This window comes from Panthera pardus, unplaced genomic scaffold, assembly GCF_024362965.1.
Source record: "Panthera pardus isolate Hobbes unplaced genomic scaffold, ASM2436296v1 HiC_scaffold_25, whole genome shotgun sequence".
NCBI lineage: Eukaryota > Metazoa > Chordata > Mammalia > Carnivora > Felidae > Panthera > Panthera pardus.
The window spans coordinates 26,655,850-26,680,432 of NW_026526821.1; the positions used below are offsets into that span (position 1 = coordinate 26,655,850).

Below are 24,583 nucleotides of genomic sequence, written 5' to 3' on the forward strand. Positions count from 1 at the left end.
GCTCCAGGCTCTGAGCCATCAGCCCAGAGCCCGACACGGGGCTTGAACTCACGGACCACGAGATCATGACCTGAGCTGAAGTCGGACGCTTAACCGACTGAGCCACCCAGGCGCCCCGTCTTTTCATTTTCTTAACAGTGTCTTTCTCAGAGCAGAGTTTTTAAATTTAATGGAGTCCAGTGTATCAATATTTTCTTTCATGGGCTGTGCTTTGGTGTTGTATATGTCCCCATAGTTTAATCTGTTTTTCCTGTGACCAGATGGATAAATCACAGTATAGGGCAGTTAAACTGAAGGAGCAGGAGGGTAGGAATTGACCCCTGGTCTTGTCCATGTAGCAATAGGCTCCCTCCTACGGATCACTGAACAGCAATCCAATGCACCACAAATCATGAGTGCAAATTCCTACTGCAGGAGATGAGCTCCGCTTTCGAATACCCAAAAACATATCCCAAACAAGAAAGCAGGAGAGAAATTCAGTTACCGACTAGGTAAGTTGAAACACTGCTAGATGTGCTTTCCACTGCTTATACCCAGTTCCTCTGTGCTACTCAGGGGTACAGAAGCAATTCAGGATAGGGCTCCAGGGGACCCTGGCAGGTGCTGTGAAGTAAATCTTTCAGGGGATGCAATGATATAGAAAGGTGTCGTTGGCTCCCCATCTCGCTGTCCACCTCTTCCCGTTGTTCCCCTTCCAACGAAAGCTAATGTCAGGCACTTTCAACTGAGACAACATGCAGGAAGGGCCCATTGATCCTTGTCCTCTCTACTTCCTTCCCACATCTCCCTCCCCTCTACTGAGAACTTCCCACACAGGGAACCAGATAGCTCTCAGCAACTACATCTCCAGACTCTGGTATTCCTACGATGGTGGATACTATCTTAACAACCACGATGGCTGCTTGGCCATGGGAAATGCCCCGGCTTCGGACAGCCCTGCAGCCCTAGGGGAGACCCAGACTAACCAGCTCAAGTATCACTGTGGCTTGGCAGGAAAGTCCGGGCTCCAGTCATGAAAAATCATTCCTATCATCTTGGCAAACTCAGCTCTTTGGAGACACAACCCAACCAGCATCCCAGTGCCAATGTGATTAGCAGAATAATGCCCCTCCTCCCTGCCCAAGATGTCCCTGTCTTAATCCCTGGATCCTGTGAAGATGTTGCCTTACATGGCAAAAGGGGCTTTGCTTTGCAGATGTGATTAAGGATCTTGAAAGGGAAAAGTTAGTCTGGATTCTCCAGGTGGGCCCAATGTACTAACAGGTATCCCTACATGTGAAAGAGGGAGGCAGGAGCCGGTCAGGGAAGGAGATGTGACGACAAGCAGTTTGGAGTGACGAGTGGAAGAAAAGCACGAGTCAGGGAATGTGTCAGTTTCTAGAAGTCAGAAAAGACGAGGAAATGAATTCTCCCCTAGAGGCTCCAAAAGGCACGTAGCCCTGCCAAACCCATTTCAGACTCTGACCTCTGGAGCTGTGAGATAATGAATTTGTGTTTTAAGCCACCAAATTTGTGGTCATTTGTTGCAGAAGCCGTAGGAAACTAACATAGCCAGCGACTACTTGGGGGGCCAGTTAGAAAAGCTGGAGCATCGGACCCCATTTCTCTTCAGACTGCTGGTCTTTGGAAGGGTCCCTGCCCCTTTCTGTCTTGTCATCTAGCAAAAAGGCAAATAGATATTCAGGAACTGGCAGAACAAGACAAGCTGTCAGGAAAGCCTTTAGCATTTGTATCGTTTATTTAAATATTTATTTCATGATTTTTAAAAGTTTCCCGTCCAAACCACAGCTGTAACCGGAATCCAGCTGTCCCAGGCACTAGAAGAAATATCAACTTGGGGTCTCCTGAGGATGGCAGACTGGAGATTGCTAGAGTCAAAAAGAGATTGTCCAGTTCAGCCCACCCACCTGACAGGTGAGGCGCTGTGGCTGGGACGAGGGTGGGTGTCCGGGAGTGGGAAGGACAAGCAGGCACCAGGCAGATGGCGCTGGAACCACCTTTTGGGCGTCAGCTGGGTACTCGGCCCTGCCCGGGCTCCACCCATCATGGCTGTTGGTACTGGCTCTCCGTGGCCGTGTAGAAGTCATCCAGCACGCTCTGGATATATTCGAAGGTGGGCCGCTCCTCAGGGCGGTTCTTCCAGCAGCGTGTCATCATGTTGTAGAGTCCCTCGGGGCAGTTCTCGGGTCGAGGCATCCGGTATCCATGCTCCAGTGCCCGGATCACCTCAGGGTTTGACATCCCTGAGAAGGGGCCATGGAGTGAAAAAGGGAGGGACTGGGACAGGGAATCCTGGGGTGGCAGACACTGTTGCGTCCTCAGGAGCCATCACTTCTTACCTCTCCTGGGAGCTGAGCCCCTCCCACTGGGAAAGCCAGGTACCCCTTCCCCAGCCTCCCCTGCAGGCAGGGCAGGGACATGGCACCCAGTTTTGGCCAATGGGAGCTGAGGGGCATTCTCCCAGGAGACTGAAGGAAAGGTGTTCCTCCCTGATGAGAAAAGAGGCCTTGGAAGATACACCCCTCCGCTTTCCTTCAACACAGACACATGATCCTGCCAGGCTCCTCATCCTGGGGACTAAGAACTCGCCTACTGTTTCCACACTCTTAGTTATTTTGTTACTTCCAGCCTAATGCATCCTAATGGATTTAGGTCCCATAACCGATTGCCTGGTTTTTACTGGTGTACTCTCAAGAAAAAAACAGGCAGCCTGTCTCTATGTCACTCTGTGAGTGGGACCATTTCCTTGTTCAACTGATGTTTATGTGGGGTATCCTTAAATTTTTTTTTTAATGTTTTATTTATTTTTGACAGAGACAGGGCATGAGAGGGGGAGGGGCAGAGAGAGAGGGAGACACAGAATCCGAAGCAGATTCTAGGCTCTGAGCTGTCAGCACAGAGCCTGATGCGAGGCTCAAACTCATAGACCGCGAGATCATGACCTGAGCCAAAGTCGGACGCTCAACTGACTGAGCCACCCAGGCGCCCCAATGTGGGGTATCCCTAAGAACAATCTTCCACATGTCTATGATCCCCGATTTTATACTACCAGTCTGGAGCACCAAACTCATACATCCAAGTGCTTCTCTGAACATCTTTACTTGGATATTACAAGTCACGTCAAATTTAACAGGGCTAAACCAGAACTCTTGAAGTTCTATCCCTAGACCATCCACCAACATCTACCCAGCTGCTCCACAAAAACCAAGAGGGTCGACCTTGGTTCTCCTCCCTCTCTCTCTCTGTCTCACCTTCCACATCAGCAAGTCACATTTTTCCTTCTTCTGAAATGTAGTATCAACCCATCAACTTGCGTCTGTCTCTACCACCTCTCCCTGTCCCCACTGCTGTGGCTGTTACCTTCTCCCCAGCCCCCAACCCACTCTCCATGCTGAACCAAAGCATCACTTAAAGATGGAAATCAGATGATGCTACTTCCCTGCTCCAGACTCTCCAATGGCTCCCGTACACTTAGACTAACATCCACAATCCACACCCTTCGCCATGACCATGGGCCCTACCTGATCTGGTCCCTGCCAACCTCATTGTTCACCATCTGCTCTCATTCCTTGTCTCCAGCTACCAGGCTTCCTTGCTTTTCTTCAGGCACATCTCTGGGCCTAAGAGCTAGCAAAGCAATGCCTTCTCCCTGGAATCTTTTCTCTAGATCCTCACTGAGCTGTCTTTCAAGTCACATATGACCTGCTCTGACAGGTGCTGGGGAGCCCCACGTCACCCTCTCTCACAGGTGCCCCATGTCACTCCCTCACACACGTCCTGCTTCATATTCTCCTCAGCAGTGATCTCCAGCTGAGATGGAGAGCCTAGGATGACACGCTAGCCTGGATGTGCTCCATGGCTAGGATGTGCTCCTTACGAGCAGAGACCTCATCTCTCACTGTATCCTCAGTGCCCAACACATAGTAGGTATTTGATCAATAGTGATGAATGAACCAAGTATCTACATCTTTTATTTCTAATCTTTTCAAAAATGTCTTTTTAATTTATTTTCGGGAGAGTGCAAACGGGGGAGGGGCAGAGAGAGAGGGCCAGAGGATCTGAAGCGGGCTCTGTGCTGACAGCAACAAGCCTGATGTGGAGTTTGAACTCACGAACCGTGAGATCATGACCTGAGCCGAAGTCAGAAGCTCAACCAACTGAGCCACCCAGGTGCCCCCTTTAAATTTTTTTTAAAGACATTTAATTTTTTTTTAATTTTAAAATTAATTTTTTTTTTTTTTTTAAGAATCCCAAGCAGACTGCGCTCTCAGCACAGAGCCCAGTGCGGGGCTCTAACTCACACACCGCGGACCATGACCTAAACCAAAATCAAGAGTTGGATGCTTAACTGACTGAGTCACCCAGCTGCCCCTATTTCTAATCTTCATAACCACTTCTGCAAGGTTGATGTCATTGCCTATATTTTTAAAAAGTGAGAACACTGGGGTAGAAGAAGCGAAGTGAATTTCTCAAAGTGTAATCGAGGATGGGGCAAGAACATAAACTCAGGGACCCTTTATATCTACCTTTCCCCTTCTCCCCAGTGTTCTGGCTACAGATCCATAAGGACACACCCTGACCAAAAAGGAACAGAAAATGAGATTATTTACTGAGTCTTGGGCAATCTACATGTTGGGTATACCTGTACCTACGTGGTCTGTTCAGCATAGGGTGCTGCCCATAGACATTGGGGATACAGTCATCCATTCAATAAATAGTTATTAAGTATCGACTGTGTGCCAAGCACAGAGGTGAGCAGTGCAGATATATTAATGAGGAATATAGACATGTTTTCTGGCTTCATAGAGCTCAGTGTCTGGTGGGGAAAATTAAAAAAAAATTTTAATATTTATTTTTGAGAGAGAGACAGAGCATGAGCGGGGGAGGGACAGAGGGAGGGATACACAGAATCTGAAACAGGCTCCAGGCTCTGAGCTGTCAGCACAGAGCCTGACACCGGTCTTGAACCCACGAACTGTGAGATCATGATGCTCAAAAATAAACATTAAAAAAAAAGTGGATGTGTATTTTTTTAAGTGTATTTATTTTGAGAGAGAGAGAGAGAGAGAGAGAGTGAGCATGAGCAGGAGAGGGGCAAAGAGAGAGAATCCCAAGCAGGCTCTGCACTGCAGGGCTCGAACTCAAGAACCGTGGATCATAACCTGAGCCAAAACCAAGAGTCGGTTGTTTAACCAACTGAGCCACTCAGGTGCCCCTGGGTGTGTATTTTGGAGTCAAATGGCCAGAATCTTGTGACTGCTTGGATGTAGCAAGGCGTGAGAGAAAAGGAAGGACCAAGGAAGCTCCCAGATTTTCAGCCTAAGAAATTGGGTGGATGGTGGTACATTGAACTGAGATGGGGCAGGTGAGGGGAGGTTGGGGGCAAGGATCAAGATCTCTGCCTGAATGGACACACTGACAAGTGAAGGGAGCCAGGCTGGGCCATGGAAGCAGTCGCAGCTGATGCCCCCTTCCCTACCTGGGTAAGGGATCCGGCCATAGGTGACGATCTCCATCAGCAGAATACCAAAGGACCAGACGTCTGATTTGATGGTAAAAGAGCCAAAGTTGATGGCCTCAGGAGCCGTCCACTTGATGGGGAACTTGGCCCCTGTGGGGTTGGACAGAGCAGAGTCAGCGAGAGTCTGGGAGCAGTCAGGGCTGGGTGTGTGCTGGGGAACGGGACAGGGGAACACCCTTCAGTCCCGCCTCCGCGGAAGCAAGGGGTATCTATCCTCAGGACAGATATCTAGAGTGGAGAGGAACAGGCACAGGGGTGTGGGGTGTGGCGGGGGAGCTGACACTCTGGGACCCCTCGTTGATTCAGCTGATACTCCAGTGAACCACAGCCCCTGAAGAGTAGGGTCCTCAAGGCCCCGTATAAATGGAATCATACAATGTGCCATCCTGGTGTCTGGCTTCTTTCACTTAACATGATGTTTTGAAAGTGTATCCACGGTTAGCATGTATCAGTACTTCATTCCTTTTTTGTGGCTGAACAATATTCTGTTGTTGCTTCCACTTTCTGGCTGTTGTGAATAATGTTGCTATTCATACCCGAGTTTGCCTGTTTCTGAATTTTATATAAATGGAGCCATCCTGCAACGACTTTTGCATGTAGCACTGGTTTGGAATTTTCCATTGCTGCATAACATTATATTACATGAATGTACCACAACTTATATATCCATTCTACTACTTATGGACATTTGGATTTTTCCCAGTTTTCATCTATTACCCACACAGTTGCCCTCCCCTTAAATCCAACATGCACTTGGCTAGTGCAACCTAAAATTGATCAGAGCCACTGGGTGAGACTACAGGCCTGGAGACTCTATCCAGAAGGACTCCATCAAGCTTAATGACAAGAGCTGGTGCCAGGACAGACACATGTCTCAACTCTCAGCACTCACTCACAGCCCACCCAAGTGGCCCCACGGTCCCTGGGCGGCGCTCCCTACCTTCCCGGGCCGTGTATTCATTGTCCTCAATGAGACGCGCCAGGCCAAAGTCGGCAATCTTGCACACCAGGGACGCAGAGACCAGGATGTTGGCGGCTCGGAGATCTCGGTGAATGTAGTTCCTCTTCTCGATGAAGGCCATGCCTTCTGCAATCTCCACCCAAAACAGACAACTTCATCCTCACAAGTGGCCCAGCCCAAGGTGGGTCCCACCCCAAAACACAAGAGGAGCGTCCAAGTTTGAGAAAACGGGGAAGTGTGTGCACGCAGCTCCCCCTTTCTTATGGAAGGGTCCTGAGCTCAGGTTGGCATTTCTCTACCTTCATGTCCAGGCTGGGGGGAATCTCAGGGCCTGGTTCTCTTTGGGGGGTTTTCTCTAGGGTTCCCAAACTCCCAGAGACTACTTAGAGGAGAAAGCAATGGCATTATTTTCCCAGGAGCCTCCCCCGCTCACACACACACCAGGATACTGTGAGGTACTTTCATCCCCAGCCCTCTTTCTGGGGACAACCTAGGCTAATGTCATATTCTGCTGTATATCTCTTGTACCTTCTTCATTCTCAAGCTTGGGTGGGGAAAATTCATTTATTCGTTCAAGAAAAATCTACTGAGTGTCTCCCGGGTGCCAGACCTATTACTTGAGCAGGTGCTGAGGCAGGCAATGCCCCCGCAGGTGGCGGTAAGTGCCATAAAGCATAAAGCAGAGTAGCAGGACATGAAGTGTAGAGGGCTGTTTTGGATTGGGTGGTCAGGGAAGGCTGCTTTGAGGAGGTGAAGTTTTGGCAAAGATCCAAGTGGTGGTACTAAGTGTGTGAAATAAGAGTATTCCTGGCAGCAAGAACATCATATGCAAAGGCCCAGAGGCAGGAATGAGTTTGGGTGTTCATGGAACAGGGGGCTGAGCAGAAGTTGCCACATGGAGTTGAAGTTGAAAGGGAGGCGGCTGATTGTGAAGAACCTTCTAGGTTTGAAGAGGGGTTGGACTGTATTCTGAGTGCAGTGGGAGGATGGTAGAAGGACTGGAGCAGGAGTATGACATGGCCTGATACATATTTTAATGCCATTATGGCTGCTGAATGAATAATAGATATATGGAAGATTCTTTTTTAAGTTAAAAAAGTCTTTTTTAAGTAATCTCTACATGGGGCTCGAACTCATGACACCGAGATCGAGAGTTGCATGCGTTTCCAACTGAGCCAGCCAGGTGCCCCTGTATGGAGGGTTCTTATTCACAGTGAATGGGTCCCTGGAAGCCTCTGACAGAAAGATGTGGGATTTTTTTCCTCAGAGACATTTTCCACTTACAAGGGTTTGTGCGTTTAACTCTCATAAAGAGGTTTATAATGAGCTCCCAGACACCCAGAAAACAGTACTTACAGTTTACAAATTGGGCTTTGAGCTCCTTGGGCCAGGTCTCATTATAATACGTTTATATGTTTTATAGAGGGGGGACACTTTCCAGATCATACAACCAGGAAAATTTTGAATGCCGGATTCAAACCAGTCTGTGGATTTCCAATACCTGTGCCCCACGTTGCCTCCAATTACTGCAGAACTGGAGGACTGTTTTGGAGGATTGCAGCTGGGTGCAATCTGGTGAGATTTTGGGGGTGGGATAGGGGAGCATGGCAAGACAGACCAAACCAAAACAAGCCTACTCAAGGTCAGAGGCAAGTGGGGGGCACACTTTTGGGAAGTGGCCAGCAGGGGGCACCCATGGCTACTGGAACTGAGGTGTGAGGCTTCAAGCTTTCCAGCCAAAACTTGAGACTGTGCTTTTGTTGGGAATCGCAGGCTAGGGGTGAGCTGAGACAAGGTCTTGCCGGGGCGGGGGAGGGGGACATTTATCAGGAGTCCTTAGACGACAGAAGAGTTAACAAGGGTTATTATGTTAATGGAAAACATTGTCGTTTATACATTTATCGGAAGATGATACTTGAGCTGAGATTGCATTTACTCTGTGCTCTGGGGGGAGGCACGATTGCTATCAGCCATATTTCCCAGGCAAGAAAGGTTAATCCTAGAGAAATAAGTAACTGGTCCAAGTGGAGACCAGGATTGGAACCCCAAAAGCCCAGCTCAGCATCTGTGCACTAATCCATTACCCTACCTGGATTTGTGGCCTTAGATTTGAAAGAACAGGCACTCATGCTACCAGTTACCATTTTTTTAGTGCCCACAGGCAGACGTGCACGTTATTGATTTTCACATATTCTCAGTGGGGCAGGTGGGATTAACCCAATTTGGGAGATAGTAGAGGTTGATGCCTCAGTGACTCCGGAGTTGGACCAGCTCAGCCTGAGCCCCACAGCTCTGTGATCTCAAGCAAGCTACTTCACTCCTCTGTGCCTTCCTTTTCTTCTCTGTAAAAGGAGGACGACAATAGAACCTGCTTCTGAGGGGTCATGTGAGGATTAATCCTCCATGCCTGCATCAAGGGTTTACAGCAGTGTCTGGCGCGTAAGTATCCACTTTAACAGTGGCTATTCATGCTCCCTGTTGAGGAAAGTGGCATTCAGAGAGGTTAAGCAACTTGCTCCAAGCTACACAGGCAGAACTGGGATCAATACCAAAACTCTGTGTGACTCCTCCGCCCATGTACCTACACAGCGTGGCTTCTCAAGGGTGTGTCACCTGAATGAGTAACGAAGAGGTTCCCTGGGCTCAGGGGTGGTCTAAGAACTAGGAGTTGCTGAGGGGGTGAGATTTCCTAAGCACCAAGCAGGCTGCCTTGATGTTGAGCATTAAAACTTGGGTTTACTTCTGAGAGTTATCAGGGAACCCACAGAATTAGGGCTGGAAGGGTCTATAGGGCTGTTCCAGCTCCGGGCTCTTCAAACCAAATCCTACTGATACCTCAAGGTCGTCTTGTGGGTGACGGGACAAAGCAAAGGGCACCCTCTTCAATCAGAGCCGGTCTGTTTTAAAATATTTGGCTCCTGGGACACCTGGGTGGCTCAGTCGGTTGAGCATCTGACTTTGCCTCAGGTCATGAGTTTGAGCCTCACGTCAGGCTCTGTGCTGACAGCTCAGAGCCTGGAGCCTGCTTCAGATTCTGTGTCTCCCTCTCTCTCTGCCCCACCCCCATTCATGCTCTGTCTCTTTCTCTCTCTCTCTCTCTCAAAAATAAATAAAAACATTTTTAAAAAATTAAACAAAATATTCAGCTGCTATATAAGATTTCCTTTCATCAACAGAATTATGGCTTAAAAAAGGGCTTTTGAACTTGAAAAGTACAGATGTGGTCTAATTCCCTCATTTGACAAATGAAGACACTCAGGTTCATGGTAGATCTGAGGCCCAGACGGCCAGTTGGTGACAGGGCTGGGGCATCTTCTACTGCACAATCTGCCTCTCTAGGACTGGAGGTGAAGACCAGGTCCCCAGGTTGCCTCCTTCCTATCCCCAGACCCTCTGCCCTGGACATACAAGGGCCAGGAACCTCTTTCGCTCCCTTGGTTTCTGTTTTCCCATCTGTGAAACAGGGAGAGTGGCTTCTGCCCAGCCTGACTCTCCCCCAGCAAGATTACTTGCCAGTCTGATGGTTATAATCTAGTTACAGGCCAGACTATTGTTTGCCTAGGGACAGGGACCATTACAGTGAAAATAAACATCAGGCCTTGATTTCCATGTGCCTCTGGCATTCCAGGCTCCAAAACTTAAAGCCTTTTTTTGGGGTGCCTGGGTAGCTCAGTCGGTTAAGTGTCTGACTTCGGCTCAGGTCACAGTCTCGATGTTCGTGAGTTTAAGCCCTGCATCGAGCTCTGTGCTGACAGCTCAGAGCCTGAATCCTGCCTCAGATTCTGTGTCTCCCTCTCTCTCTGCCCCTCCCCAACTCATGCTCTGTCTGTCTGACTCTCTCGCTCTCAAAAATAAACAACATTAGAAAAAAATTTAAGGCCTCTTTTTTTTATACCTCTGGACATCCCCTCCCCCACCGTTGGGATTTTCATACTCAAATGAGTTCTGCCTTAAAGATCTCCAGAAGACACAGCCCTAGGCCCTAGGCACGTCTCACTTAACACCCTCCAGGCTGCAAACCACACCCCCTTTATCTTTGCCAGTCCCAGGTTCCAACTGACCAGGCCCAGCTCTTTTGTTTTTCCCCCATGGGCTTTGGCACAGGCTGTTTCTTCTATCTAGAATACCCTTCTCTCTCCATTTCAGCTGCCTAATTTCCACTCACCCTTAAGGATTCAGCCTAGAAGCCTCTTCCTCTGGGAAGACCTCTTGGGTTGCTCCTGGACCATGATAAATGCTCTAGCCATGTACTCCCACAGCATCCCTTTCCTCCCGGTTTCCCACAGAGAGGAGAGGATGACAGAGGACAGAAGTGAAAAGCACTCAGGCCGCAGGTAAGAAGAGCTGCAAAGAGTAAAGGGAAGATGAGAAAGAAATTGGGATTTTAAGAGTGCTTCTGTGGTTTGTGTACATTATTTGTTTTGCTGGATACTTCTTTCTTTTGACGCTGAGCCAGGATCACTTGGGTAATGGCTCTTTCAGAGAGTCAGTTGTTTAATGTCTCTAAACTCTGGGAGGAGAGAAATACTCTCCATTTCATTCACTGCCATATCCCCCCAAATCAACACAGTGATTTAGGCAAACTACTTAACCTCACTGGGCCTCAGCTTCCTCTCTATGCCTTAATTTCCTATTCTGTAAAATGGGATAACAATTACCTATCTGTGGCCAGACTGCTACACTGGTGGCCCCCAATGGACTGTGTGTCTTGGGACTCATGCCCTTGTGCAGTCCCCTCCCACACTGAGTCTGGACTGGGCTGTGGGCCATACTTTGGCCAATGAAACAGTGGCAAGCATGATAGGAGGAGAGGATTCATAAGGCCTTGCACATAGAGCTAGACCTGTTGGAATACTCCTTCTTGGAACCGAGCCACCATGCTGTAAAGAAGCTCTGACTGGCTATCAAGTGACGAAGGTCCACAGGAGAGAGACCCCGGAGGATGAGCCGCCATGTTGGCCATTCTAGCCCCAGGCAAGTTCTCAGCAGAAATGAGTGACCTCAGTTTCACCATGTGGAACAGAAGAACCACCCAGCCAACCCCAGTCAACCCACAGAATCACAAGAAATAATACATTACTGTTAATTCAAGCTACTAAGCTTTGGAGTAGTCTGTTCCATAAGAACAGGTCATAAAAATCCCACTCTCTAAGGTTCATGTGAGGACTGGATGAACCAGTACCTACAAGACACATAAAAAGTATACAGTTGGGGCGCCTGGGTGGCTCAGTCGGTCGAGCGTCTGACTTCGGCTCAGGTCATGATCTCACAGTTGACGAGTTTGGGCCCCGTGTCAGGCTCTGTGCTGACAGCTCGGAGCCTGGAGCCTGCTTCAGATTCTGCGTCTCCTTCTCTCTCTGCCCCTCCCCGGCTCACACTTTGTCTCACTCTGTTTCTCAAAAATAAATAAATGTAAAAAAACCCTTTTTTTTAAGTATACAGTTGACCCTTGAACAACACAGGGTCAGGGGCACCAACCCCCACACAGTCAGAAATCCACATATAACTTCTGAGTCCCCCCAAAACCTAACTACTAATAGCCTACTATTGACAGGAAGCCTTACCGATAACATAAACAATTGGTTAATATGTGTTTTGTATGTTATGCGTATTATATCCTGTGTTCTTACAATAAAACAAGCCTGAGAAGAGAAATGGTATTAAGGAAATCATAAGAAAGAGAACATACATTTACGGTACTGTACTCTATAAAAAAGAATCCCAGCCTGGGTGGCTCAGTCGGTTAAGCATCCGGCTCTTAGTTTCGGCTCAGGTCATGATCTCGGGGTTGGTGAGCTCGAGCCCCGTGTCAGGCTCTGGGCTGACAGCTCGGAGCCTGGAGGCTGCTTGCGGATTGTGTCTCCTTCTCTCTCTACCCCTCCCCCACTCGTGCTCTGTCTCTCTATATCAAAAATAAATAAATGTAAAGAAAAAGTTAAAAAAAAAAAAAGAACCCACTTATAAGTGGACCTGCCACAGTTCACTCGCGTTGTTGGAGGCTCAGCTGGACTGTTGTTCTGAGCGCTCAGTACATGTTAGCTATGATTGCGTGCTATTATTACAGCACGTGTCCAATGAGAACGTGTTACATAAATCATTGAATTCCTGTCCCCTCCCCCCACTTCCCCATCAGACTCTCACCTGCGCTGAGAAGTCGATGAGCTTTGGCAATGGCTGCTTGCTGCCCTCTACGCTTTTCAGGAAGTCCAGCAGGCTTCCTGTGGGGGGGTGGGGGAGGGGGGGAAGCCACAGGACTGCGGTCACTGTTTTGGTGTATGGTTAAAGTTGTTCGTTGTGATGGACTTCAATAAAAACACTTACTTGCCACTCCTTGTGTTTGAGACATACAATTTGAGTGTTTTTAAAGATGACTTTGTGATTCCTAGACCGGGGGGCAATCACTATTTCTTTTGACGGAGAGAGAGTTTTCTGAGCCTGGTGGACCGGGGCCATGGCTTTAGGGCGCCGGCATAACTGTGTATTTAGAAAATGAAAAGCGTTTTCAGGTTTCAAGATTGCACTAAATGAGGTTGCGTGACGTGCTGCTGTTTATCGAAAAATGGGCAAGGATTGAAAATGGTTGTGGAGTGGTGGCCTAAAAAAACTCCCTGAGAAACACGGGTCGGCCGGGTGCGGGCAGCTCGGAACGAGTGCTTGGCCAACTCTTTTCCAGAGCATGGTCCACACAGGAGGGATGGCTGGTGAGGCAGGGAGCCGCCCCCAGCCTCGAAGGCTTAAGCCTCTTCTAGCATTACCCAGCGGGGCTCTGGCCATACTGCCCTCTCCTGTAGCTCCGTGAGCTCCCCGTCCTCTGGCATCCCCTTACCATGATTTTACCCCATGAACCAGGAGGGCTGGGCCACTCACTGCCAATGGAGGCCCAAGTACTCAAGTTCAAGAAGAGCTCCTGGCCAGACCAGGGGCATCTTGAGGGCAAGAACCATGTCAGAGTCACCTCTGAGTCCGTAATCGACTAGTATGAGCCACGGCCTGCATCCCCAGCCCCCAGAGGGCAGCACCTTTGGCCATGAACTCTGTGATGATGTAGATGGGCTCCTTGGTGACCACTGCATACAGTTTCACCAGCTTATCATGCCGCAGAGTCTTCATCAGGTTGGCCTCTGCCAGGAAGGCATCCACGGACATGCTCCCTGGCTTCATCATCTTCACGGCCACCTTGGTGTGCTTGTTGTAGGTGGCTGGAGCAGGAGAGGGAACAGGAAAGGTGGTCAGAACCCACTGCCCTTTCCCCACAGCTCTGGGAGGCCCTGCTGCAGGCCTGCCTCCTCCAGAAAGCCTTCCCTGCTTATCTCAGTCCTCAGAAAGGGAAAGGCTTTGGCCTCAGAAAGATGCAGCTTGAAGGCTAGTTCACCACTTCCTGGCTGTGTGCCCTTGGGTAAGTCACTTGACCTCTCTGAGCTGTGGTTTCCTCATCTGCCAAGTGGAAAGGATCAGTACTGCCTTTGAAGGGCTGTTGTCAGGATTTAAGAATCACCTCAAAACAACGCTCAGTTATTGCACACGCATGTGCACACACACACACATCACTTTTGCTTTCACACATAATCATACATACACACTATCTTTGCTTAAAATATTTTAATCTGAACACTGCTCTCAAAATAAACACCAGCCATATCACAGTCCACAAGGCCCTGCATAATTTGGCCTTGCCCGCTTTGCCCACCTCCTCATCCACCAAACTCCCCCTTCCTTTTTGTGCACCAATCAGCCTGCCTATCTATCAATCAGTCTCTCAAGCACCCAACTCCCCCGCCCACCACAGGGACCCAACCCACCACACCCCTGCTTCATCTTGTTGATCTTGTAAATCTCATAATTACTTGTGTTTCCATTTTTGCCTTGGCTGCCAGGAAGCTCGAATCCAGATCTGAGGTCTTCCTGTGGTGAGGGTCTAAGGCCTTACATAATATTTTTGGTTCTCTAACCTTATCACCCAGATCCATTTTACATTCTTCTCTATACTTTCTCTGCCACATTCTCTTATTCAATACCTGGCACACAACAGGGTCTTAGTAAATGTATTTGAAATACATGAAATTTAAACTTATTTTTTCTGGCTGAATTGTTTGCATCTCTGTAAGTCACCTTCGCTCCCATTTGGAACATGGTGGAGTGCACCGGGCACTGGCCAGGCCTCTACCCCACATCCTGCAGAGAAGGCACTGCTGTTCTCAAGTTATTAGGGGCAGGACAGCCTGCCTTTTGGGTGTCCCACGATGCCTTCGCATGGCGCTGGGCACATGACGAGCGCTCAGGGCAGCTTGTTCATCAGTTGGCAACATTGAACTTACCTGAAAATCTCCAAACTACATTTCCCCACTTTTTCATCATCCTAGGAGGCCTCTGGTTATCTCCACCCCAGACTGGTGGACTGTTCCAGCTCCACACAAGGAAGCAGATTCCTCATCCAGGACTCCTCCTTCCCAGAAGGAAGACCTGGACCCCAACAAGCCTGGCCTCCAAGGCAAATCGGTGTTTGCATAGCAGGACAATGTGGTTGCTATCAAAGGAATTGCTCCTTTATGGTTATTATTCAAATCTCCCCTTACACCCGGTGGCATCCCCACTTTGCCTCAGTCCGTTCCTGGAAGCAAAGACCTCCTTGTCTTTCTGCCCTCCCTCCACCCTCTGGCCCTGGATCCTTACCCATCCAGACTTCCCCAAACTGCCCGGCTCCAAGTTTCTTCTCTAGCTTGAGTAATTCCCGTGGGATCTCCCAGGCATCTTTCTCCCATGGCTTCTGGGGCTTGGAAGACACGCAGGGCACTATCAGCTTCTGGCAGAGTCCATCACTCCCCTCTGGAACAGAGCCCTTGGTTAGTGGAGGGCAGCCAGCTAGAGGGTTCCCCTTGGAGGCCTCCCTGCCTTGTCCTCTGCCTGTGGCTGCTACCATCGGGGACATTCCCAAGACGCCACCTTGACCCTCCTGCTCAACAAGCCTGAGACTTCAGGAGAATCAAAGCAACTATTTGTCAGGGCGCCTGGGTGGCTCTGTCGGTTAGGCGTCCGACTTCGGCTCAGGTCATCATCTCGTGGTTTATAAGTTGGAGCCGCGGGTCGGGCTCTGTGCTGACAGCTCGGAGCTTGGAGCCTGCTTCGGATTCGGTGTCTTCCTCTCTCTCTCTGCCCCTTCCCCACTCACGCTCTGTCTCTCTCTCTCTCTCTGTCTCTGTCTCTCTCTCTCTCTCAAAACTAAACATTAAAAAAAACCCTCACAGCAACTATTTGTCTGGGGAGGGTCAGGAAGAGCTCAGCAGGCCTTAGAGGCTACAGGGCACCCTTCACTAAGATTCTTGAGAGACGAGTCCACGCTGGTTGGGACGCAGCCCTGGGCAGGACTCACTCTTGTAGTGAGCCACCAGCTCCTGCAGGGTGTTGAAGGTGCTCCGTGGGGAGATGTAGAAGCCCCCGCTGTCCAGGGTCCGGATCTTGTAATGTTTCACCGTGTCCCCGTGCTGGGGGTCGTAGTCTCGCACTGACAGAGAGTAGCTTCCTGCATTGGCCAGAGAGAAATCCTTCAGGAGTGGGGTCTCAGCCTTGCCACCTCATGTTAGCACTCTGACACCCCCTCCCGACACCCCTGTAAGGCCACTGCTGACACTGTGTGGGCACCTGGGCAGTGGAGTCGAGTTAAGAGTGGGCTGTGGAGTCAGGCCGTCTGGGTTCTTGTCCAGCCTCCTCCATGTCCAGCGGACAGACTCTGAACAAGTGCTATGTCACCGCTGTATGCCTCAGCTTCCTCATCTGTGAGATGGGATTGGTCACCATCACTCCCCCTACTTTATCACATTGCCTGAGGATTAAAAGATGTAATGCTGGGGCGCCTGGGTGGCTCAGTCGGTTAAGCGTCCGACTTCAACTCAGGTCATGATCTCACGGTTCGTGGGTTCAGGCCTCGTGTCGGGCGTTGTGCTGACAGCTCAGGGCCTGGAGCCTGCTTTGGAGTCTGTGTCTCCCTCTCTCTCTGCCCCTCCCCTGCTTGTTCTCTCTCTCTCATAAATAAATTAATTAATTAACTAATCAATTAATTAAAATAAAAGAAGTAATGCAATATAGCACTCAAGATGTGAACACTCAGTAAATGTTGGCTCTCATTTATCTATCTATCTATCATCTATATCTATCTATCATCTATCACAAAAGCCAAGACACCACATCGGATTGGTAAATACGTTACTCAGAAACAAACAAAAAATTAGCAACAACAAAATGCAGTCTGATTATTGAAATGTAAACATGAAATATTGTGGTAGGTGAACAGCAGCCCCCCAAGATGTCCATGTCCTAATGGCTGGAACCTATGACTTTCTTAGCTTATGTAGTAAAGGGGCTTGGAGGATGTGGTTCCATTAGGATCTGGAGATGGGACATTATTTTGGATTGTCCAGGTGGGCCCGATGGAAGCACGAGGGTCCTTATAAGAGGAGGTGGGAAGGTTGAAGTCAATGGTATGACATGCGAAGATGGATACACAAAGTTGGAGAGAAGTGAGAAAGGGGCCATGAGCCAAGGAATGCCAGTGGCCTCTAGAAGCTGACGACGGCAAGGAATCAGATTATTTCCTGAGGTCTCTAGAAGGAACCAGCCCTGCGGACACCGGGACTTGAGGCCAGCAAGACTGATTTCAGACTTCTGAGCTCTAGAACTGTAAGATAATAAATTTATCTTGTTTTGAGCCACAGAGTTCGTGGTAATTTGTGACCGCAAGAATAGAACCTAATGTGCATGACATCGCATAGACCAGAAACACCCAAGTCTTTCAGTCCATGACCATACTTCTGCCGTTTGCAAGCTGTGTGTCCTTGGGCACGCTATTAGCCTCTCTGTCTCTCAGTTTGCTCCACCACAATGGAGCTCCACTGCTCCACTGTGTCTCAGGATCTTGCAGGGGTTTAAATTGTTGCATGAATAACAAGTGACCATATATGCCAGCCACTGGCCTAAGAACTTTGTCCAAATAAACTATGAATAAATATGAATAATAGCCTCTACGATGAATTGTAATTATATGAATATAATGAATTACATAACTTATTATAATGAATGAATAACCCCACATGGTACAGGTTTTATAGCACCATCATTTTACAGGCAAGGAGACTGAGGTCCAGGCAGGTGCGCTAACTCACTTGCAGCCACGCAGCTGGTAAGCCGCAGAGCCAGGATTCAAACCCAGGCCGCTGGCTCCCCACCCCACTCATTGCCACTCTGCCCAGCCAAGGTGAGGCTGGCTTGGCTGATGCTAGATGGGGCGGGGCAGAATCCAAGAAACAGCAGGACGGGATTCAGGGCACTCGTGCTGCCACTTTTATTAAATTGGCTAAATGGGTCCCTACGGCCCTACCTCTGGAGAGCTGTGAGAGGGAACCAGGCTCACCCTTCTGGCCTGCAGGTCTGGGTTGTTTCTTTGGCTTCTCAGCCTCTATCTGCAGAATGGACCAGCTCAACCAATCCCCCAGCTGCCCTGGGAGCAGTTGGAGAGGAGAAGCTGGGGGTTTGGTATACAGCTTTGCCTTTTTGTCCTATTTCTCTTGTCCCTGGGCTTGAAGGGGGCTTGTTGGGTGGGAGAAAATTAAGCCTAAATATTCACTGGTCTGAAACACTGATTGTGAGTGGCGTTATCCTGCCATGTTCAGGCTTGGCCAATTCAGACATCCAGCCGTAGAGTTGAGGACCACACAGACGCCTTTGTTGGATGTCCCCAAAACTGCTTAGGGTACTGTGGGGTCACACTTTGTACAATTTACTTGACTAATCTGAACCAAGCAGCTTCGAGTCTAAACATATTAGTAAACACGCTTCCATGTATGAAATCTGACATCACGAGACTCCTTATTTCTATTCCTTCCTTTGGGAAAGTTAGCCTCAACTGATGCCAGTTTGAGTGATGTGATGTTTTTGGGTACTGTTCTAGCTTCCCGTGCAACGGCCCTGCAGAAAACCAACCTCACCGCCCAGGAACTTCAGGAAACAGGTCGCCAACATCAAAACTTCCAAAAAACATCAAAAGAGACAGTTTAAGCAGTCTCAGAGGAGCCTGGCCTGGGGCTCTTCCTGCGGGCTGGTCTACCCCTTCCTTATGGAAGGAGGGGCAATCAGCTTTGTGGACAAGATATACTGCGATGGGTATTTTAAATAATACAAGCTGGTAAAGATCAAGCTTCACTAGAATATTTTTGTTAAGGGTCCACAAGCACTGGGGCTTACTTCTAGGGACCCAACCAGGAACTACAGAAGCTAAGAAGACCCAAACCAGGCTTGAGCAAAGGGCAGGAGAAAATTTGGCAGTCTGGTGGGCTGGGTGAGTTACTCAGCAGAATTGCATTTGCAGAGGGAGCGTGGTGGCCAGTCATGCCTGGGGTAACCCTGCAGGGTGGGCAGGGTGGGGAGGGCTGTGTTACCTTTGGTGGTCTCGCTGTCCCGGATCATGAAGGAGCCCAGCATGTTGCCCGGGGCCAGAAGTTGGCGCTCCGCATCCTTCCGGCTGATGCCCTTGAAGAACCACCTGGTGGAAAGGGGTGGGGGGCCTTGTGTGAACCACGGAGTAGGCCAGTCCTGTCCCACCTCCACGGGGCGCCAGGAGACGGAGTGCCTGGCTTCCTTCAGCATTCATTTTCCTACAAGATTCTTTTGGGAAAAATCACCATTCCCAAATGGTGATTTGAAATCAAAACAGAGACATCTTTACTAGGAGTGAATCCAGTTTGCTGAGATAGAAACTTATGCAATTTGGGGAGATTTCTTTAAGAAAAATGATACCAAAAGAAAGAGCCCCCCTCCCCAAAAGACTATTAAAAAAAAACAAGAAAAGAAAAAGAAAACTGTTTTTAAAGAAAAAGAATACAGCATTACAAATACAAAATGCCCATGGGTCATTCCAATGCCACCCAGTGTTAGGGATACGGTGATGGATAGAAAGACGCAAATAGTAAGGTAACAGCAGTCTTAACCAACTCTGGTCAAAATCTGGCTTTTGCAAATTTCACAAGGCCACATGACCATCCTCTCAGGGTCTCAGAGGTCCATGTGAGTGGAGGCCTGAGATTCGTAAACTTCACAGTGTATCCTCTCCTGTGGGTAAAGTTGAATACAAAGTCAGCAAGAGGGGCGCCTGGGTGGCTCAGTTGGTTAAACAGCCAAGGCTTGATTTCAGCTCAGGGCATGGTCGTGCAGTTCATGAGTTCAAGCCCTACATCAGGCTCTGTGCTGATGGCGTGGAACCTGCTTGGTATTCTTTCTCTCCCTCTCTCTCTGTCCCTCCCCAGCTCATGTGTGCGCTCTCTCTCTCTCAAAAATAAATAAACATTAAGAAATAAATTCAGCATGAATTTTCAAGCTAAAATGTGAGATTTCAAATAATTTTATACTTGGACCCATATTCTTGGATCTTTTCATTTTTCCCCCGGGATGTTTGGGATATTGAGTGGGAAAGTCCAAGCAGCAGCTGTCAAATCCTACCATCAGCAGGGTGAGGAGTGGTTTGTGTGCTCTTAAGGAAAGAGTCCCAGACCCAAGGTCAGCTGGCCTTAGACCTGCCACCAACCTGCTGTGTGACTTTGAGCAAGTTGCTTTCCCTCTCTGGGCCTCTGTTTCCTCTGCATCAACGGGGGGGAGAAAGACAGCTAACATTCATCAAGTTCTTGTCATCCACCTAACAACTGCATGGAACTGTGGCCCTTATCATCCCCATTTTATGGATGAGGAAACTGAGGGAACAGAGAGAGCAAGCTACTTGCCTGGCATCACCCAGCTGGGAAGTGGTGGAGGCAGGATTCAAATCCAGGCAGGCTAACTCTTAATCACCATGAGACACTGCCCACCCGCCTTCTTTGCTTTCATTTTGTGGAGTGAGTCCTGCCGTGGTAAAATTTTCAAGCAACGGAACAGGGTACACGGTAAGAGCTGTCTCCCTGGCAACCCCCTCCCCCTGCCCCCCCCCCCCCCCCACCGGGGAAGTTATCTCAGGGGATCTTGCATGAGGAAGAAATGACATATACACACGGAGAGTCATTATAGCACAAGACTGGAAGCAGTTTTGATGACCACTGACAGGGGGCGGTAGGGCGTCTACACAATGGACACTGCAGCTGTGAAAGGATCTGAACAAAAGGTGCAGAACAGCAGGCGTGGTACCTTCCACTTGTGTAAAACAATGGGAGCTGTATGTATTTTTCTTACACGGTAGGAAGCATTTGGGAAGACTCATAAGAAAACTGCTTGCTTCTGGGGAGGGGAAGTGGCTGGTGGGGGAACAAGGGGGCAAGGGAGACTTTTTACTCTCTTCTATGTCCTTCCCCTCCATTTGCATTTTGAAACATTTACAGCATTGTTTATTTCAAGGAGGGAGAGGAAGTCAGATCCCCTCCCCCTCTGCTTTCCAATGCCGGGAAGGCCCTCCCCAAAGGCACCCTCTGTTAGCAGTTTCTTGATACAGGTTCAAGAACCTGTGAGTGCAGTCTGCAAGACTGCTGTGTCTATTTAGGTCAGTGGTTCTCAAGGTGAGAACCTGGACACAAGCAGCAGCCCCACCTGAGAACTTGCTGGAAATACCAGGTTCTGAATCAGAAACCAGCATTTTAACCAGCCCTCCGCGTGATGCTGATGCACTCAAGTTTGAGAACCACCATTTAGGTTATCGCCCTTGTTTGCAAATGATAACCCATCATACATGCTGTCTGCACCCTGCCTTTCCCACTTGGCAAGCGTGTTGACCTTGAGGAGTACCACCAGCCATGCCTCCTCCAAGGCTGCTGGGGGGTGTGGTGCAGGGATTCGGTGAGTGTTCAGATCTTGGAGTCCGGGAGCAGAGCATTGGATGTGCCAAGAGAAAGCCTAGAAGGAGGAAGAAGGAAGCAAGACCCAGCTGCAGCAGGCAGGAGGTGTGCTGGGGGGTGGTCCAGGACAGAAGAGTCCGTGGTAGGAGAGGGGCCTTCCTCACGGCCACAAGAAGGGAGACTTCACAAGGCAAAGAGGTTTCATATGCACTAACAAGAGCATGACTTTAAGATGGGGAAAAAGAGCCCAAACATCGTCATTTTTAACTGGTCAGCATTTCAAACCGTCAACACCATCTAGCCAGAGGGAGGAGGCAGAGGAGAGAAAACCGTAGGGACTGCCGTGTCTTAACTTTTTGAATGGCTCGTCCTGAACTGGACCCTTTCGTCGCCCTGTAGCATGGCCATCTTTTTACTCGCCGGTCCCACCCACCACGCCGTGAACGTCTCCAGGGAAAAACCCTGTCTGAGTCACCTAGTGTCCCTGGAACGGGGCTGCTGGGTGCATGAATGACGTATAACCATCTATATTTTCAGAGTCAAGACAGACGCAAAGAAGAGCCTGCAGCCAAGCACGCTGGGTCACAGGGAGCTCTTTGAGGGCAGGGCTGTGTCTTCCTGGTTCCTGCAGTCCCCGGTCCCGCACAGGGTTGGTGACGTGCAGGTGCGTATTTATCGAATGAACCAAATGAAGGGTGACTGAACAAGCGTGGGCTGGCTCGTCTCTCAGAAGACCCTCTTTGGCACAGGCCATGTACTTCAACCAACACGTATCGAGTACCTACTGCATGCCAGCCTGTGCCCAGGATGCAGTCACAGACAGGCAAGGCCCCTGTGGGGAGGGGGAGGCAGGCAGTGAACGTGTGAGCAACCACAGAAACAGGATTGTTTTTGCTAGCGAGGAGTGTTCAGAAGGGAATAAAACAGGTCTCCGTGAGAGACAGAGGCCCGGAGGGATCCACGTTAGACAGGATGGTCAAGGAAGGCCTCTTTCGGACAGGAAGGGTGAGAAGGAGCCAGGCAAGCCAAGATCCCTAGGAAGAGTGTCAGAGAGGGGAGATAGAGAGTGCAAAAGCCCTGAGGCAGGAACAAACCTGATAGAGCCCACACTGCCTTCTGTAGGGCAGGAAAAACGGAATACTTACTCCTCTGTCTCCAGGGAGTCAACTCGGGCGACGTAGTTGCTGGGAATGTAGCCTTCTTTCCCTGTGGCCAGGGACCGAGCCCTCCACCACTCCCCAGACCTGAGGGACACGAGGGAGCAAAGGAGTCAGGGAGCAGAGGGAATCCCCCCGGACCTCTTGGGCCCCCCAGCCTTGGCCTAGAATACACCCCCAACCCCAGGAAGCTGATAGGGTAAGGGGCAAGGCCGCTACTGTCCCAGTCCCCAGCACGCACTCCATGATTAGGGTAGGGATCTTTACAACAGTCCCCACTGTGCGTCCAAGGGTCTGGAATCAAGCCCTATCCCTGCATTTCACAGCCCACAGCCCTAGGTCTCTGGCCTCACTCTTTTCCCCAGGACTTGCAGGGGTCCCTACTCAGGGTATGGGGCCCTGTGCCCATGGTGGACTCATTGTGGGCCGAGAACCAGAGTGGTCTGACCAAGGACAAGCACTCCCATTCTTGAGCCCCATCTCACAGTGACACAGTCACCCCCCTACCTTATGGTGAAGAGTATTGGGGATTGGAGGTAGCAAACTCTGAGATCTGGGGATTCCTGAATGCAAACGTACCTCAGCAGGTCTGGTCCATAGATAAACCTGTACCTTAATTACAGGAGCCCAAGGAAAGCCTCCTTGAGAAAGCCTTTCGCCTGTTCACTGTCGCCTGGATGTGCACCCCTAGTAAGTACACAAGGCCCTCTTTGGTGGCTTTCGTCCAGATTAAGAGCAAACCCTTTCTCCTCTATTATGATGAGGTTCTCATCAGCCATTTACTCCCTACTTTAAGATAGCCTGTTGGGGTGCCTTGATGGCTCAGTCGGTTAAGCGTCCAGCTCGGGCTCAAGTCACAATCTTATGGTTTGTGAGTTTGAGTCCCGCGTTGATCTCTGCGCAGAGCCTGCTTTGGATTCTTTGTCTCCCTCTCTCTCCGCCCCTCCCCTGCCCGCCCACACTGTCTCTCAAAAATAAATAAATAAATAAATAAATGTATTTTTAAAATTGTTATTAGTTTATTTTGAGAGACACAAAGACAGTGCAAGTCAGGGAGGGAGAGAGGGAGAGAGAGAGAGAGAGAAAGAGAGAAAATCCCAAGCAGGCTCCTTGCTGTCAGTGCAGAGCCAGACGTGGGGTTCAAACTCATGAAACTGCAAGACCATGACGTGAGCCAAAACCAAGAGTCGGAAGATTAACCAACTGAGCCACCCAGGTGCCCCTAAATAGACATTTTTTTTTTTTTAAAGATAGTCTATCAGGCTCTTTATTGAAGCACAGAGGAGAGCACATTGAGTGTTGGAGGTAGCTATGTCTTAGGAGTGGGAAACTCACTCTTCCAGGATCACCATTTTATCTCCCTTCTGGAAACTGAGGTCTTCATGGTGAATGGCCTTGTAATCATACAGGGCAATCACAGTGATGTCGTCAGGACCTGCAGGGAGAGAGACACGGGATGGTGAGGCTTTATCAGAGCACCGCCACAGTCCTGGGTGTTTCCCATCCCAACAACCAGCACCCAGCCCCGGAGCCACTGAGGGATCTGTCTCATGGTATAAGCATCTTGCCATGTGGGGCGGGATTCTGGAGTTTAAAGCTAATGGTGTTTTGTCTGTGTTAGACAGTGTAATAGAAACAAAATAGCCTGTACAAAGTACTTTGGGAGCAACTGAAAGGATTTGCAAGCGTGGTTTTGACGGTTTGGGATTTGGGCCTTAAGCTCTGACTGAGAACCTAACCTAATCCTTTACATAAGACTCCGCCACTCGTCTGCCCAATACTTACCCTCCGTCGACCCTGGTGGGTTGTCGTTGTTGTTGTCAGGCCGCTGCGGGGAAGAGATGGGAGAAGGGGATGAATCCAATAGTGTGTGGGGAGCCACAGGAGGTCTGTGTCCAAAAGGATACCCGAGAGCATCTCATCTCAGCCCTGTGTGTCATGGGAGGAGGACCTGAGAGGGCTGGGAACCGATGTGAGGTCACACCGCGCATTAGAGGCACCACAAAGATCCAGGTGGCTTGGGTTGTGGCCTTGGCCTTGGGCATACTGGGGGACACTGGCCTGTTCCCCCCACCTTGACATATGGTGAGGGGTTGGTCCAGATCAGTGTTTTCTATGATACATTTGAAGAAACTGTAGGTCTTCC

The 24,583-nt window shown here is 49.6% G+C and overlaps 1 protein-coding gene across 1 annotated transcript in view; it reads right to left on the reverse strand.

Moving 5' to 3' along the window:
- Window positions 1-1,719: 1,719 nt before the first annotated feature.
- Window positions 1,720-24,583, reverse strand: part of HCK (HCK proto-oncogene, Src family tyrosine kinase) — a 41,382-nt gene continuing 18,518 nt past the window's right edge. Inside the window, exons 3-13 of the mRNA XM_019458830.2 lie at window positions 24,223-24,265; window positions 23,773-23,872; window positions 22,426-22,524; window positions 18,908-19,011; window positions 15,850-15,999; window positions 15,153-15,305; window positions 13,502-13,681; window positions 12,624-12,700; window positions 6,462-6,615; window positions 5,480-5,611; window positions 1,720-2,243 (exon numbers count right to left, since the gene is read on the reverse strand). Coding sequence (XP_019314375.1) covers window positions 2,044-2,243; window positions 5,480-5,611; window positions 6,462-6,615; window positions 12,624-12,700; window positions 13,502-13,681; window positions 15,153-15,305; window positions 15,850-15,999; window positions 18,908-19,011; window positions 22,426-22,524; window positions 23,773-23,872; window positions 24,223-24,265 — 1,392 coding nt within the window. The 3' untranslated portion in view covers window positions 1,720-2,043. The remainder of the gene's footprint in view (window positions 2,244-5,479; window positions 5,612-6,461; window positions 6,616-12,623; window positions 12,701-13,501; window positions 13,682-15,152; window positions 15,306-15,849; window positions 16,000-18,907; window positions 19,012-22,425; window positions 22,525-23,772; window positions 23,873-24,222; window positions 24,266-24,583) is intronic.